This window comes from Drosophila serrata, unplaced genomic scaffold (assembly GCF_035046125.1).
Source record: "Drosophila serrata isolate PLE 108 unplaced genomic scaffold, ASM3504612v1 contig_184, whole genome shotgun sequence".
NCBI lineage: Eukaryota > Metazoa > Arthropoda > Insecta > Diptera > Drosophilidae > Drosophila > Drosophila serrata.
Window position 1 is genome coordinate 4,876,079 of NW_028257082.1, and position 15,188 is coordinate 4,891,266.

The 15,188-nt window shown below is 35.4% G+C and overlaps 1 protein-coding gene across 4 annotated transcripts in view; it reads right to left on the minus strand.

Annotated features, from left to right (window-relative positions):
- LOC110181946 (terminal nucleotidyltransferase 5C) overlaps positions 1 to 15,188 on the minus strand; it is a 54,493-nt gene that overhangs the window by 9,214 nt on the left and 30,091 nt on the right. Inside the window, exon 3 of one of the 4 annotated variants that reach the window (XM_086828336.1) lies at positions 10,980 to 11,033. The exons of 2 other annotated variants lie outside the window; for them this stretch is intronic. In XM_086828336.1, coding sequence (XP_086684462.1) covers positions 10,980 to 11,033 — 54 coding nt within the window. Of the gene's footprint in view, positions 1 to 20; positions 10,927 to 10,979; positions 11,034 to 15,188 lie in introns of those variants that run through there. One more of the 4 variants, XM_020949916.2, reaches the window with a different exon arrangement.

Below are 15,188 nucleotides of genomic sequence, written 5' to 3' on the forward strand. Positions count from 1 at the left end.
TTTTTTTTTTTTTAACGTACCGAGTGCAAAGTAAGTAAGGCAAAAAACAAATATGGATTCCGTGTGGATTTTGTTTTAGCACCGCATCACCATCGAACGAGAAGCAGCGGCAGAGCAGGAGGACTAGGAAAAGAAGGCGATGGGCGGCAGCGGCGGGTGCCCAATTGGCGCCTACTAAACGCGACTAAGCGACTCCCGATTTTCTTTCCCCCGTTCCGATTTCAATTTAATTCGCGCTTCTGGTTGTTAATTTCTTGGGCAAATCTCAAGCACAAACACACACTTATCCTCTTGCACTTTTGAACTTTTTTTTGTTGTACACAAATTGATATATTTTAGTCGGATTTTGTACTTTATATTTCGACTATTAATTTTTCTATTTCTTTATTTCTTTGGCCGCCGTCGACCGTTAAGTTGCGCGTTCGAAAACCATTTGACGTTGACGTCGCCGACTGGCTGTGCTTGCTAGCTCCCACTTTGGGGAGCTGCCTCTGCCTCGGTCGGCGTCGCTGTCGCGCTTAGAATATTGGCGAGCCAGAGAGAGAGAGAGAGAGAGAGCGCCACAATAAAAGCTCGCCCGCTGACGTCACAAGGCTTGAGTGGAATTGGAATGCTGTTTGAGTGAGTTTGTAGCTGCTTGGGCTTTTTTAGAAGGGCACACACACATACGCACACCACTGTGGGTTAGTCGGTCGATCTCTCTCTCTCTCTCTCTCTCTCTCTGTCTGTCTGTCTCTGTATCTCTCTGCAATATGCGGGTGCTGCTCGCTCAGCTGATAAAGCGATCAAGAAGAAGCAGCAGCACTATGCCTAGGTGCGCAAGTTTGTATATTGGCAGGTGTGTGAGTGTGTGTGTGAGTGTGTTTGCGTGTGAGCCGCTTTTATGCCATTTTTGTAATGCATTTTTGCAGGCCGTCAGTTTTCGATTTCATTATTTTGTATGCAGCAAGCAGCACTTCACTTGTTGCTGTTGCTTTTTAAGTATGCACCGAGAGAAAATAAAAAGCTCAATAGGCTTAGCATTTACAATTATGAAATAATTATTTTGGTAATAAATATATGTTTTTGGTTAATAAATATGCCCTATTGGGGTTACTTAATTTTTTGACAGCTACATTTTTAAAGAGTTTTTGGTATTTAAAACCCTCAAAGAATTTTTAAAACCTTAACATTTTTAACATTTTTCTATACAAAAATTAAATTAAAATCAAACTTTACATTATTTGGTATATTTTTACAATACTCCTTTAAAGATACTAAATAAAAACTAAATAAAGAAATACATTTTTCAGAAACAAAGTGTTTACCTCCAGTTAAAAGGAATATACAAGAATTTTAAGCTCTTTTCTAATATTATTATGGTTATCATTATAAAGAAAAGTGTAGTATTCTCCCAATTCAAAATTCCCCAACATTCAGATTCGTTTATTTTCGGCTTCAATTCAAATTCTAACTCCAAAACAAAGGAAAACAAAATCGAAAACATAAGAAACAGAGGGGGAACCTTTTCAGATAAGCGGGGAAAAGGCAGCCCTGCCCTACTGATAAGACCTACATATGCATACATATATATTCCTATTCCTATTCCAAATCCGTCTCGTGCACACAGATTAGTGTTATGTTAATTGGGGAGACCGTAGCTGCTATCGAGAAATCCAAAAATAGACCAAAAATTATGTGAATAATAATTATTTAGTAGCGACAACACAAAGCATAGCAACAATAATCGCTCGCTGTGTATATATATTGGGGTATTTATCTGATGTTTACTCAATATATGTATATAAAAGTATATACATATATATTTCATACTTGTTTCGACTGCTCTCAGCTCATTTAAATTGGATGCGTTTGGCCTTTATAATAACAGTAATGAGATGAAGGCAAAAATCTGGATGGTATAATATATATATGCGAGTACAAAATATAGCTTCATTAGCTTTACCGTTATTATCGGGGCAGAATAACTGTCAGTTTGAGGGGCTCAATGTTATAATTTACCCAAAAACCGTTTGGCAACAAATTTTGTGTTTTTTTTTGGGGGGGGGGTGTTTGATTTCTGAAAGGTTGTTTTGGGATATTGTTTGATTAATGCCTATTCGCTCTCGTGATGGACGCCTGAAAAAAGTAATACTCGCGGTAGCATTGAGGCAAGCAAGCGTTAATGTATCTTGCAGATACAAAGCCATCTTGCACTGCAGCGGCAGCATACAAGAAATATAATATAAAACGCTGAGAGCTGAGGTCGAAGTCGGGCCAAGCTTGTTGCCATTATGAATGCTATTGTTGTTGCCATTGCTGCGCTGTCTTAGCTGTTTTGTTAGCCGTTTGTTGTTGCCTGCTGCCTCAATGTGTATCTGTATCTGCGGCTGATGATGTCTTGGCTGTTTGGCAAGACGACGCAGACTCATTCAGGGCGACCCTGACCCAATAAGCCGTGTCGAGTCCATTGCGAATGTATCTGTATCTCTCACGCTCTCCGTGTGCAGTGTTAGCCCAAAAGAGATCAGATACTTCAGTTCCGCCATTCGATCAGCGGACTTTAACTTTGGCAAATGCCGAAACGAAAGTGCGATGTGATGTTCGGTGGCCAAAAATTCTAGACCCAATCGCCTTTTGCCTTGCTCCCATCGATCCGCAAACAAATGCAAATCGCTTAACTAATTGTTATGCCAGCCAAGCGGCTAGGAACCCCAAAACCAGTTCGACCGACATTCAATTCCATTCCATTCCAATACATTCCATTCAATTCCAGCGTCAAACACGCGGACAAAATCAGAAATCAGAAATCAGATTCAGATACACTTGCGTTTTTGGCATAGCTTCACATACTGGCATTACCAAGACAAGACTGAAAATGAAAGTGCCGGGTTGACCAGCGCCCAAGAATCGTTGGAAAACTTAGAAATAAAACCAAAACGAAGATGTGAATACCCTTTGAGACTAATAAGGAAACTAGGCTTACTTAACACTTAAGAATTTAAAAGGTTAAGAGTTTTGTGAAGTATTTATAAAGAATTTCTTTGATGGGAATGTTTAGATTACTTTTCAAAAGAGTAATTAACAAAATAAAACTCAAGCTGTCATTTATAAAATTCATTTAGTCATTCATTGCCATATTTAATAATACATTTTCCGTGAAATTTAAAAGCAATTAAAGTCTAATATATATAATAATTGCATTGAAATAAACTGCTGATCGGAAGTGTTTAGCCCTTTTGCTGTTTATGACAAAGCGGAAATTGAATTTCTTTAAGCTAAAAATTAGCTTCCTTTCTTTCTGTTTTCTTTTCATTTCTTTATATCTTTGTATCTTTGTATCTTTTCTAGGTAGTAGCTTTTATTGGTTTTGCGCTTTGTGCACCTTTCAGTGCTTCTTGACTTTCGGTTTTGCTGTGTGTCTGGCGATGAAGCTCTACTTTGGTCGGGTTTAATTTTCCTTTCCTCATTTTCTGTGTCAAAAAAAAAAAAAGTGTGGAATTGAGTCTCACAAACGTGACACAGAGATAGAGAGCCGCCTGAATTTGATTTGGATTTGATTGGACAACCGACACACTCAGTTAATTTAATTCATTTCATGGGCTTGTCTTTCTTTTCTCGACTTTTTGGTTAGATTATGCAATCACCAAAACCAAAAACAATACAAAAATTAAGACCCATTTGCGACTCGTGTTTTAAGTGATCATAAAATAAACTATATTCAGAACTTAATTATTAGCACAAAGGTAAATTACAAAATACAAATTGAGATTGGGCAAATTTAGATTAAGCCATTTAATTGAAGTTCATTAAAACAGATTGAAAAATAGAAAGTTACCGCCCAAAAGATACAACGACAGCAAACAAAAAATGATGGGGGAAAATTGTTTGTGATTTAGTTAATAGATATGAAATTAGGGGGAACCAGCAGAGTCGTTAGAATATACCCTAGACTATACTATATAGTCTATGAACCATATCCGCCTCACTCTCTGCACATTCAATTTGTCAACTCGAAAAGATTCTGATCAAATAGAAATATAGGCACAGATGGAAAGAATAAGTGCCATTTGTGCAAATATTATTCTTGACACAAAAATATTGTATAAGAGTTTTGTATTATTTCCTTTTGCTTTTGTTTTTGCTGTCATAATATTTGTTAAATATTTGTTACTTTACCGCTCGATGCAAACATATGAAAGCGAAAAATATTTACCTGCAATGAAAAGAAAAGGAAACAAAATGCTTTAATTTAAGACGGAATTTAATTTCTTTATAAAAGAGTTTAACTTGATTATACCTGCTTAAGACTTTAGTATTTAAATTGAAATTGTGGTATAAAAATAGGTTAAAATGGATTACTATAGCGGGCAGATATTTGATTGCATTTTAAGTTGATTTATTTTGGCTTTAAGCCCGGCCTAAATTGGTGTTTATTTACCTTGCCACTGACTGTTAACTATTATGGCGACTTTAATTGAGTTAAATTTAATTTACGCTTAGAGTATCAACTGATTTCAATTAAGCGATTAAAACCAAACGGATAAACAACAAAACTTTCAATTGCAAATGGTTTGTTTATTGTTTTCATTGGTCGTCTTTTTGCGTAGTTCTTTTCTAGTTTTATTTGTATTTAAATTTCTTGTTATTGTGTTTCAAATTCTGCTTTGAAAATGGCAAACACGACTGCTCGTTCGCCTAGTTTTGATATCATTTTGATGTGCTTTATGTGTTGTCTGAAGTGCTATTCGGTTGTTGTTTTTCCATTTTTTTTGACTGCTCATTGTTTTCTAGCGTGACTTTTCAGAATCATGCAACTTATAATTACAGCAATGTGACGATGAGTATCTAAGTATCCGAGTATCCATGGGATACGAGACAAGCAAACACTCGTTAGGCAGAATAGTAATGAAGTTTCGGCATGCGGATTTACCTGGGTGTGTGCGTGTGTGTTTCTGATTTTGCTTTTTTTTTTCTATTTTTTCTACCTGCCCATGTCGACGTGCCTTCCATCTATCAGTTAATGGCAATTTGACTCGGAATCAATTAAAATCGCTTACATCGAAACTCCGAGATACTTTCGATGTGTGTGCCAGACCTTGAAGCAACAGCCTACAGAGAGTGAGTTCCCCCCTTGTTTTTCGCTTCGACATTTGAAAGGCAGGGCAACAAAAGCAAAAAGCAGAAAAGCAACAATAGCAAAAAGCAAAAAGCAGAAACAACAAAACTTTGGAAATTTCGTTCGTAATTAAAATTGATAAATGACTTCGTGCCACTAAAACTGTTCTTTAGCCACTATCAATTGCTTCCTGGGAATTGAATCGAAAGTGGCATCTGCTCAAATCAAGTTAATATATGTATCTATATACTAAACTGACAGACAGCCAGGTGAAAAATAAGCACAACTCTTGTGAGAGTGCCTGCTGTGGGGGATGCACTTTAATCGAGATATGGTTTCTCCATAAATAATTGCATTGTTCATACTGTATTTATTAATCTCCTGAGAAGCCATATATCATAGGTAAGTTTTTGTTGAGTAGGGTTTTATTGTTAGAAATTCGAGTTTTATTTAATGTATTAATTATACACTAATGAGTTTTTTAAATGGTATTGAAAAATATAGTCTGCGCTGCACTAAAGTATTCTTTCATCGTTATTTAAGTTATTTTTCTCAAGTTTTCATATAATTTAGTCCAATTACAACTTAAAAACTTGATATAGAAGCCTTTAAAATATATTTTATACAAGTAGTATATATAAAATATAAAATATCTTCAAACTGTCTTATTTTCATATTTTTTCATTTCATATTTATAATAGTTATGGCTTCGTTTAATTAGTTTTCCTTTTAAAAAATGTACTTATTTAGCACTTTTTCTAACCCAAAATAATTACCAATTTCTTTGCGTCAACAATAATTTTGCTTAAATTTTTTCCATGACTTCATTTACTTCCGTTAACGACACCCAAAAAAAAAATTGGTTACCTCTGAAGATATACACTATTTCCGCTGGCGACTGATAAGGTACGAAATGCCAACGAAAGACAGATATATTAAATGGAACATGCCAGGTAAGCTATAAAAATAATATGTCAACTGAAACAATCTGTATCTATATATAAAGTAAAGTATGATATATAAATATCATGAGCACAAAACAGTTGTATCAACAGTTGACAATTGTGCCAGATTCAGGTGCGGATTAGCCAGCTAATTTAGCACGAAAAGCACAAATGTATATCTCCAAAAGGTGTAACTACCTTATAGATACTACGAGATGTCATTAATTGCAAATTGCAATTCAGAGAGAGAAAGAGGTGAGACCACCCACAAAACATCAGAAATACCTGTCAAGAGATGTGGGCCGAGATGTTTGGCTGACTAATACCAATTGGGATTTGCCAGCCTGGCCCAGATGATTGCAAAAGTTGATTCACCATCAACAGGTAAGTGAGAGAAACACAAACAAGGCAATTAACTCATCGCTTACAATACAAAAAGTCCAACAACTGATTTATGTTGCCTTCGCTAAGTGTCCCTTAAGTGCTCAAGATTTGGGCCATCCTAAAAATCCACTTAAATAACAATTTAATCAACCTTCCAACTCAACTGATTCGATCCCAGCACATCACCATCATCATCATCATGAGCACTCTCTATATGTCAGCGTTCAAAAGTCGCCGAGAGTTTATTGCCCCGACCATGTATATAACATATAATATATATAATAATAATATATAGTACATTTAGTATGTAAGCAAATAATACAATAAAGAAAATAAAAACAAATTGAGATGGCAGAGAGCTCGGCAACAGAGCTTTCAAGACAAGACGCTCGAATTAAATAAAAATTAAATTGCTTGCACAAACAAAAAATTGAGAAAACAAATTATTTGCTTATTACATCTTATGTATAAACTGTATGTAAGCGTCAGTATTTATTAATCCGGGTCTGGTGTGCACTTTTCCCGATGCCTTATCATCATTAATCATTGCCATACTCAGATGATGTTGAGAGCACGTGCAGGCCAAATCGGTTAATGGCCCCAACAAAATCACGATTGCACTACACTATAATCACCTGAACAAATCTGCAATCTACAACGAAATCTATATAATTGGGATTCGGAAATCGGGAATCCATTCATTGAGACACGAATCTGGACTATTGGAATTTTTCTCGATGACCTGCCCGGGCGAGTGTCTGCCCTTTTCACAGCTCAGCTTTTTATTTTTAGGTCTGACTTGTTCGATTTTTCAAAAATTTTGTAATTTCACTTTCTTCGACGTGACAACAACTCTTGACAGCTACGTGGCTGCCATTTCAAATAGATCGTAAAAAAAAAAACTAGAGACGACGGTTATGCAATAGGGAAAAATTATTCGAAAAAAATAATAGTTTCATTTCGCTGGGACGAAAGAAAATTGTAAAATGGATTATAAATCCAAGCAAGTTACGTCAGTTATAAATTAAGCATGCTCTGAATCTCTTAAGGTTTGATTTTCTTTGTTTCAGTTTTTAGTTTTTTTTTGTTTTTGGCAGATTCTTGAGGCTGAAGTAGTGACTCTTGTTTTGAGTTTCTGTCGAGGATTGGCCGCTGTGTGGGCATTCAAGTGCGAGCTGCGTAATCTGCTTATTAGACATGAGCCGATGCCTTCGGAATCGCTTTTTTTGCTCTACTCAGCTCCACTCGAGTGCGCACCCATCACAATCATCAAATAATCATAAAAATAGAAACCCGATTTCAATTATAGTTCTCTCTCTCTATATATCAGAGCGACTCTACCTTAGCCATCTATCTATCCACCTAGCAGATACATTTGTTGCGCTTGGCCAAGCATTTTCGTGTCAGATTCGTCTAGAAATGTATCTTGAACTAGCAGAGACAGGCATCAAGTAAGCTTAAAATTAATAATCAATATTCATTAATATTAAAATACAAATTATTAATGGAAAGATAAGAATTTATACTTAATCTTGGCTAGAAAATAAAGTGTTATTACTTTTTTGTATATATCTGTATCTCTATCTGTATCTGCATATCTTTTACTCATCATCATTATCAGTTATTTCATTCTTTCCTCTTGGTGCAGCAAAATACACTTCTCGGAAAGGTTAGTAGCTGTAACTATATACAGCAACAACATGCGAAAGTTCGTTCAACGCTGGCTTTGCCTTTGTATCTGTATCTGGCAGATACTCGTACTTCGGCTCGTTTCTCGCGATTCGTTTTTTTATTTCTTTTTTTTCTTTTCGATTCGTTTCGCTTCGCGTTGCGTTTTTGCGTTGCGCTTTAGTTGGTCTCTGTGTCAGTGGAACTCTGAAATGCCACCTTGCCGCGTGTATCTGTATCTGTATCTGTATCTGTAGTATCTGTGGCAATGTGGCAAACATTCTGCGAGTTTGCCGACGCTGCCGCTGCTGCTGCTGCTGCTGCAGGCAATGCTTCGTTGCACGACACCAACAACTACAACTACAACAGCGACGGATTGGTTTCAACTTTTCAAAAAAGTGAAAGGAGTTTTCAAACATTTGTATATTTATTATTATTATTATTATTCTCCTGTTTACCGTTGCCAAATTAAATTTAAAGAAGACGAAAAATGTGTAGAAGAAATACAACATTTAATTTGACATTTACAATAGGCACTCGATAACTTAACTTTTATGGATTTTTTACTATAGAAAAATAAAATCTAAAATAGCAAGAAAATAAACTATTTTGCAGTTTGGATTTGAGTTACAGGATAGTATCAAAAATATGTAACTAAACCGAAAATAATCGCATTTTTTGGATCGATATTTATCGTAAAATTTTACATGACAATTTTTTCAATAAATCAAAGTCTAAATAACTCATAACTTAGGCAAAAATGAATTAATTTTAATTCAGAAAGCTGTCAAATGTTATTTTTTAAAAGGTCTGAAAATCTATAAAATTTTCAAAATTTTGAAAAAATAGCTTGCTCAAAATGTCTGTTGATGCTCATCAAGAATATAAAGATTTATAGGGTCGGAAATGACTCCTTCATAGGGTTACAAGCTTCTGAATACAATTAAAATCATAAAATATTAAACCAAGTTATGTATAAAATGTATTAAATTAAGTTCTTTCTATGTAAACAATTGTTAAAATGCTCTTAAAAAGTCTAAATAGTTTTATAGTGTTTTTTATAAATATTTAGTAATTGTTTGTCATCAAATTGTTGCTCTTACTTTGTTAAAATAATGAATATAAAATATAAGAGGCTCAAAACTATTGATTCTTAAACAAAACTTCAAGAAGTACTAAATATTCACCCCATCTAGTGTCCACTGTACAAGGAAAACAACGAACGGTGAAAGGGAAAAAATCAATGAACTAAATTGATTGCGTGGGCGCCACATAATTAAATCATTACCTTTTTGCTTTGAAATCTATTGAACTAACGACGACTGACTGACTGTTGAACCCCACCAACAACAAAAGCGGCTACCAATGGCTAATGGTGAAAATTACTGGAAAACAAAACAAGGCTTTTCACTTAGCAAACAACAGCAAGAAATGAATAATACAACACAAAAAAAAAAAAAAAAACCAAAGAAAAACCAAAACAAAAACAAACCAAAAGCCCAACCCAAAAGCCAAACAAGCCACAAAATGTTGCCCGTTGGCCGTTGGCCGTTTTGCTGTTAATGTTAATGTTGTTGTGGCAATTGTTCATGTGTGTGTGTTGTTTGCCTTTGCTTTTGTGTGTTGTACAATGCACTCGAGTCATGCACATGAACATGCACATGCCAAAGCGTTGCGCCACCACATTGGCCAGCTTTTATACTTTTAAAGCCATACAGACATCAAGCCATCTAGCCCACAATAAAGGTACATAGAAGCACCTGAGAGCCAAAAGAGACGAGACTTAATCTCAGCCAAATGCAACTGCAAATGCACCTGAAACTGAAACTGAAACTCAAACTGAAACTGAAACTAACTGTTGTCGAGAGGGTTTTCCAACCAGAGTTGTGAGATCTCTGCGCGATCTCTTGGCCAACTTTAAAATATGCAACTTTTTTTTTTTTGGGTGGGTTACAGGCTTAACTAATTAGCCAGAAAATAACAGAAGCTTGTTTTAACGCATAATGAAGTTGTACATATTAATTTATGCACTTTAAGGGAGTTGAGATAATAAGATACAAAGCCAAAGACGGGTTTTTAAAACATCAACTAATGAATGGTAATTATTATTTATGTTCTGTTTAAGAGACGACAATAAAATAGGGTTTTGTAAATTTCAGTTAATTAGATTGAAGATGATATTCGAAGCTATTTTAAACTTAACAAAGTAACTAATAAATTTCTATCCCTTAGCGCATAACCCTTTCATTTTTAAAACCACAATGCTCTTCCACATGGAAATCATGGTAAATTGCTGGAAACTGCTAGGCCACTTGATATAAATTAAGACTCTGCCATACACTATATATCCAACTGATGGTAATAAAATTAAATTTAATTTAAATGAAATGAAATGAAATTCCCTCCCCTTCAAACTGGACCTCAACTTTTGTGGAATATATATATAAATGTACCATTATTCCATGTGGAGCTCACTCGCTCGCTCGTTCGCTTTGCTTTTGCTGCTTTTGACTTTTCGCTGTGAAAGCCACAGGCACTGATGAAATTGGCTGGCAAAAGCCACAGCAGCAGTAGTGGCAACAAAAATTTTCATCTTCACTTTTGCGGCCAGTGGAACTTCTATGTGCAATTGAAATTGCCATTGCAAGTGCCACAGCAAACGGCAACTGGCAACTGGCAACTGGCATTGCAACTGCAACAAAGTATCTGTGACTGGCTGGGTTTGCCGTTTAAAGCGTGAAAGTGAAATCTATTTTTTTGTTTTCGCTTCGCTTTTTGTTGGATTTTCTTCAAAACGCGCTTTTCTTTGATTTCTGTGTCGGTCAAACAGAAGAAAAGTGTTTTGGTCAGTGAACTTTAACGAATTAAACAAAGTCGATACTTACACAATATCGAAGAAAACGATAACCGATTACCGGCGCGATAGTTTTGTTGCTTACCTGCAAAGAAAGGAGACATGGGGAAAGGTTAATAAAAATAAATAAAATAGAACGAAAAGAAATTTATTATGCATACGACAGATAAACGTGTGTCGCTGCTAAAAAGATTCAGAAAATAGAAAAATGTATTTAAAAATATACAAAAGGCTAGGAAACTTGGCGGCGCTTGGCAACGGAAAAAAAAGGAAAATAGAAAAATAGAAAAGGTAAAAAAAAGAAAATAGAAACGATCTCGAGGAAGACATAGAAATCAGATTGTGATTCTGCCAAGGCGCACATTTTCTCTTCAATTAATTTGGCTCGTTTGTTTGGTTTTTTCACAAAATATAGTAAACATCGAATAAGATAAACCCTTGGCCACCTTTAAAGCTCTTAAGACATGCCCAACGACCTTTCACTGTACTTGGTGTACTCTTCTTGTATTCAAAAATTGTCACATTCCTGGCCCAATCTAGGACAGCATTTGTGCTCTACATACGACCGGCTATATCTATTATATATACCCAAAATTTCTACATTTCTTCTTTCTTATATTTTATTTAGGCTTTTGAGTGCTATTTAAACAGCTGAAAGTTGTTCGTTTATTTGCCATTGTTGAAGGCACAAACAAAGCGAAGCGAAGCACTTGCACCCGAGGGGGAAAACTATGGCAACGTGTCGATATATATATTATATATAGTTTGAGTACAATAATTTAGGGAAACGTCAGAAAGAAAGGTAACCCCGACTCGTAGATACCTTTTGTGTGCTACGCAGCTCTCGCCTTAATTCAATTAGCCGCGAGTCCGTCCTTAACTTGAACGTATCCATTTTTAATTAGAACGGTGCAAAATTCGCGGCGTCGCTTGCCTACGCCAATTGCATGCACACTCGGACCAGATATCTATATACTATATATATCTACACATATATATATCTACAAATATATATATATATAATCAAAGTCAAAGATATATAGGCTGTCTGTCTATCTGTATGTGTTGTGGTATCCAAATGTATGTAAATGCATATAGCTCAAAGCTCGTTCAGTTCGGTTCAGTTCAGTTTTAGTTTTTTGTTTTTTGTTTTTTGTTTTTATTTTTTGTGCATGAAATAAATGCCGATAGGCCGGGCGACAACAAAAACAGCAATAACAGTAGCTGCTGCATTAGAAACAACAACAATAATAGCCATAATATGCACAGAGACAATTTATTCCTAGTATTATTAAAAACATTTAAAAGATCTTAAACTATAAGCTTACCAAAATGCTAGTACATTATTGAGAATATATTTTTTCAAGTTATAATGTATGCAAAATCAAATGCTCCATTTGTACCTTTACTTAATTAACTTTTAAATATATTTCTCTGCTCTTAATTAAGATATAAAGATCTTTTCAGAAAATTATTACAAAGCAATTAAAGAATCTCCAAAACTAGCAGCATTTGTTTATTATTTCATTATTGTTATATGTTATCATGATCAATACCCTTTGGAACCCCTGTTTTATTGATTGTTTATATGGACTTTTGTTATTTTATAACTAAAACTGGAAATACTTTGATGGTTTATAGATTTACAATCGATTTTCGTCTAAAAAAATATTAAAAACTTTATATTTGTTAGTTTTACTTCAAATCAAGGGTTGTTGTAAGAAAAAGTTCCAAATACATCGTTTTAAAACTATACCAAACATTTAATACAAGAAAAAGATGTTCTTAATTATAAAAAACCCCAAAATTTTAAATTCAATAAAATTTATAATTTTAACAAGACAATTTTCTATTTTATTTTCAAGTGTAATAGCAAATGCGACGGACAACGAACGCAGTGGCCGACCTTCGCCGTGTGCGGCATACAACGTTGTTCGCTGAAGGTTGACAATCAATAACACCAACAATAACAACAACAACATCAACAACAACAACAATTGCAACAACATCAACAACAACTGCAGCAGTAGCAGTAGCAAACCCAACAACAATCCTATTGCTAATGCTACTAAATAGAGCACAACAACAACGAAAGTTATCAAAGTTGATTGCATTTCAAAAAACCAACAAAAGAAGGGTTTTGTTTTACCATCTTGAAGCTGAAAATTGTGTTGTTTTGCCCAATGCAACTCTGATTAGGCCACTCATGCATAATGGAAAATATGTTAAAGCCCGTTTGTTGTCGTCGTGTGCCAAATGCAAACGAAACCCGATAGAGAAAACCACCTTTCTCAACAAATGGGTTGATATGCAAATGATTATTTACGGGAAAATAGGTTAACAAATGTTCAGCCAGGGGAGGGGAGAAGAAAAATAAACAAAAGTGGAGCAAGGAGATCATCATTTGTAGTTAAAAGAAAAGATCTAGGTAAAAAAAAGCTTAAATAAAAATAATGAGAACATCATCTGCTGTGTTCAATTGATAAAGAACAATAAAAACAAAAAGGTATTTATTATTTGTAGAGCTTAAATGAGTTTAGTTCTGGTATTTACAGATATTAATGTTATAGGAATTATGATAATAATATTTATCTATAAATTCTCTTTGTATTAAGATTTTGAACCCTATACAATACCCTTTTGTATTTAATTCCCAACTCGCATAACTTTTTTTTAAAAATCAGTTTGAAATTATTTACAAAGTTATAAAAGCAACAGAGATAAGAAAAGGTTATTCACAGTCAAGTGTAAGATATGTAAGACATATAATTATAAAGCCCAGATAAGGGTAAATATCCAAATGGCTTTGATAAGAGATGTGGCATTGCATAATACAAACTTGAGGCATTCGGTTCCCTTCTTCTCCACGACGAATCAAAAGAATTATTCAACACGCAGTTTTATTGCTCTTTGCCACTCTGTATCTGCATCATTAAGCCAAAAAATGCTTTTGTTGTTTTCGCCATGATTTCAAGTTATTTACAAGTCACGAAGTCGGGCCACGCAAACTGCAATTAGGCTGTTGTGGCAACAACCTGCTGCCTCTGCTGCTGCTCAGGTGAGAAAACTGGCCAAAACAGAGCGCTTGAGATCTCCAATCTTTGCTCCGATCCTCACTCTGGAGGAATAAATCAAACGCCCCCGTAGCTCTTGAATACTTGTTGCATAATTAAGTTTTTCTTTGCGTTGAGATTCCCGAATCTCAGATTGTAAAATAGACAAGCGAGGCATAATCAGCTTACGTTCTTTCGGCCAAGACACGTTCTGGGGCCTGGCCCTCGTAATTAATATCTGAGAGATACTTTACGGATTTGCCCTGAAGCTGGAATTATTATGTATTCGTATTCGGACTTGGACTCGGATTCGGATTCGGATTCGGATTGGGGTCAGAAGCCAGCAAACATCGTAACGGGGAACGTGGAGCTGGGCTTGAAGCTCAAGATACAAGATACATCAGCAAACTCAGGTAGAGCTGCCGGCTGAGCTTAGCTTGGCTAATTTAAAGTCAGGTTATTAACCTCAGCTTACAAAAAAAATACAGCAAAAACGGAGAAAAAATGGTAAAGAAAAATATGAAGCTCGCGTGGTCAACTAAGCAAATATGTGCCAGACATTCAAATGCGCGACAGTGACAGATACAGATACAGATACAGACACAGTGGCAGCTACAGATACAGATACATAACGATTGTTTTCGAGAAACAAGTGCAGCGGATTAAATAGTAACAATGTTGCCATAGACCCCCATTGAGTGTGCTCGTGGAGCAACGACAGGCGTTAAAATAAATAAACTGCAAACTGTTTAAACAAAAACACAAACCGAATGTTCCTTCTGTGAGCCAAACAAAACGAAAGAAACTACTTTTCTATTGACTTTACTAATATCTCTCTATCTATCTTGTTGTATTTATTATTTACCTTTCTCCCCCTACCCATTTTCCAAACTATTGTTTACATAATTTCTTTTATTGGGACGCTGCCTAGTATCAAATGCGTTAAAAAATTTAAAATTCCAATTGAGGTGACACAACGTGAACGAAATACAAATAGATACAAGTAGAGCCCGAAAAGACATTGCGCCAAGTGTTATATATAATGTAATGTAATTAGTGAGGGTTGCTTCAGTTGCTTCAGTTGTTCGATGTTATAGTCGGTGTCTCCCTTTGTTGCATGCAACAACGTCAAAATGTAATTTGCGTTTGTTGGCCTACGCTACACGTGACCAGACAAACGGTGGCCC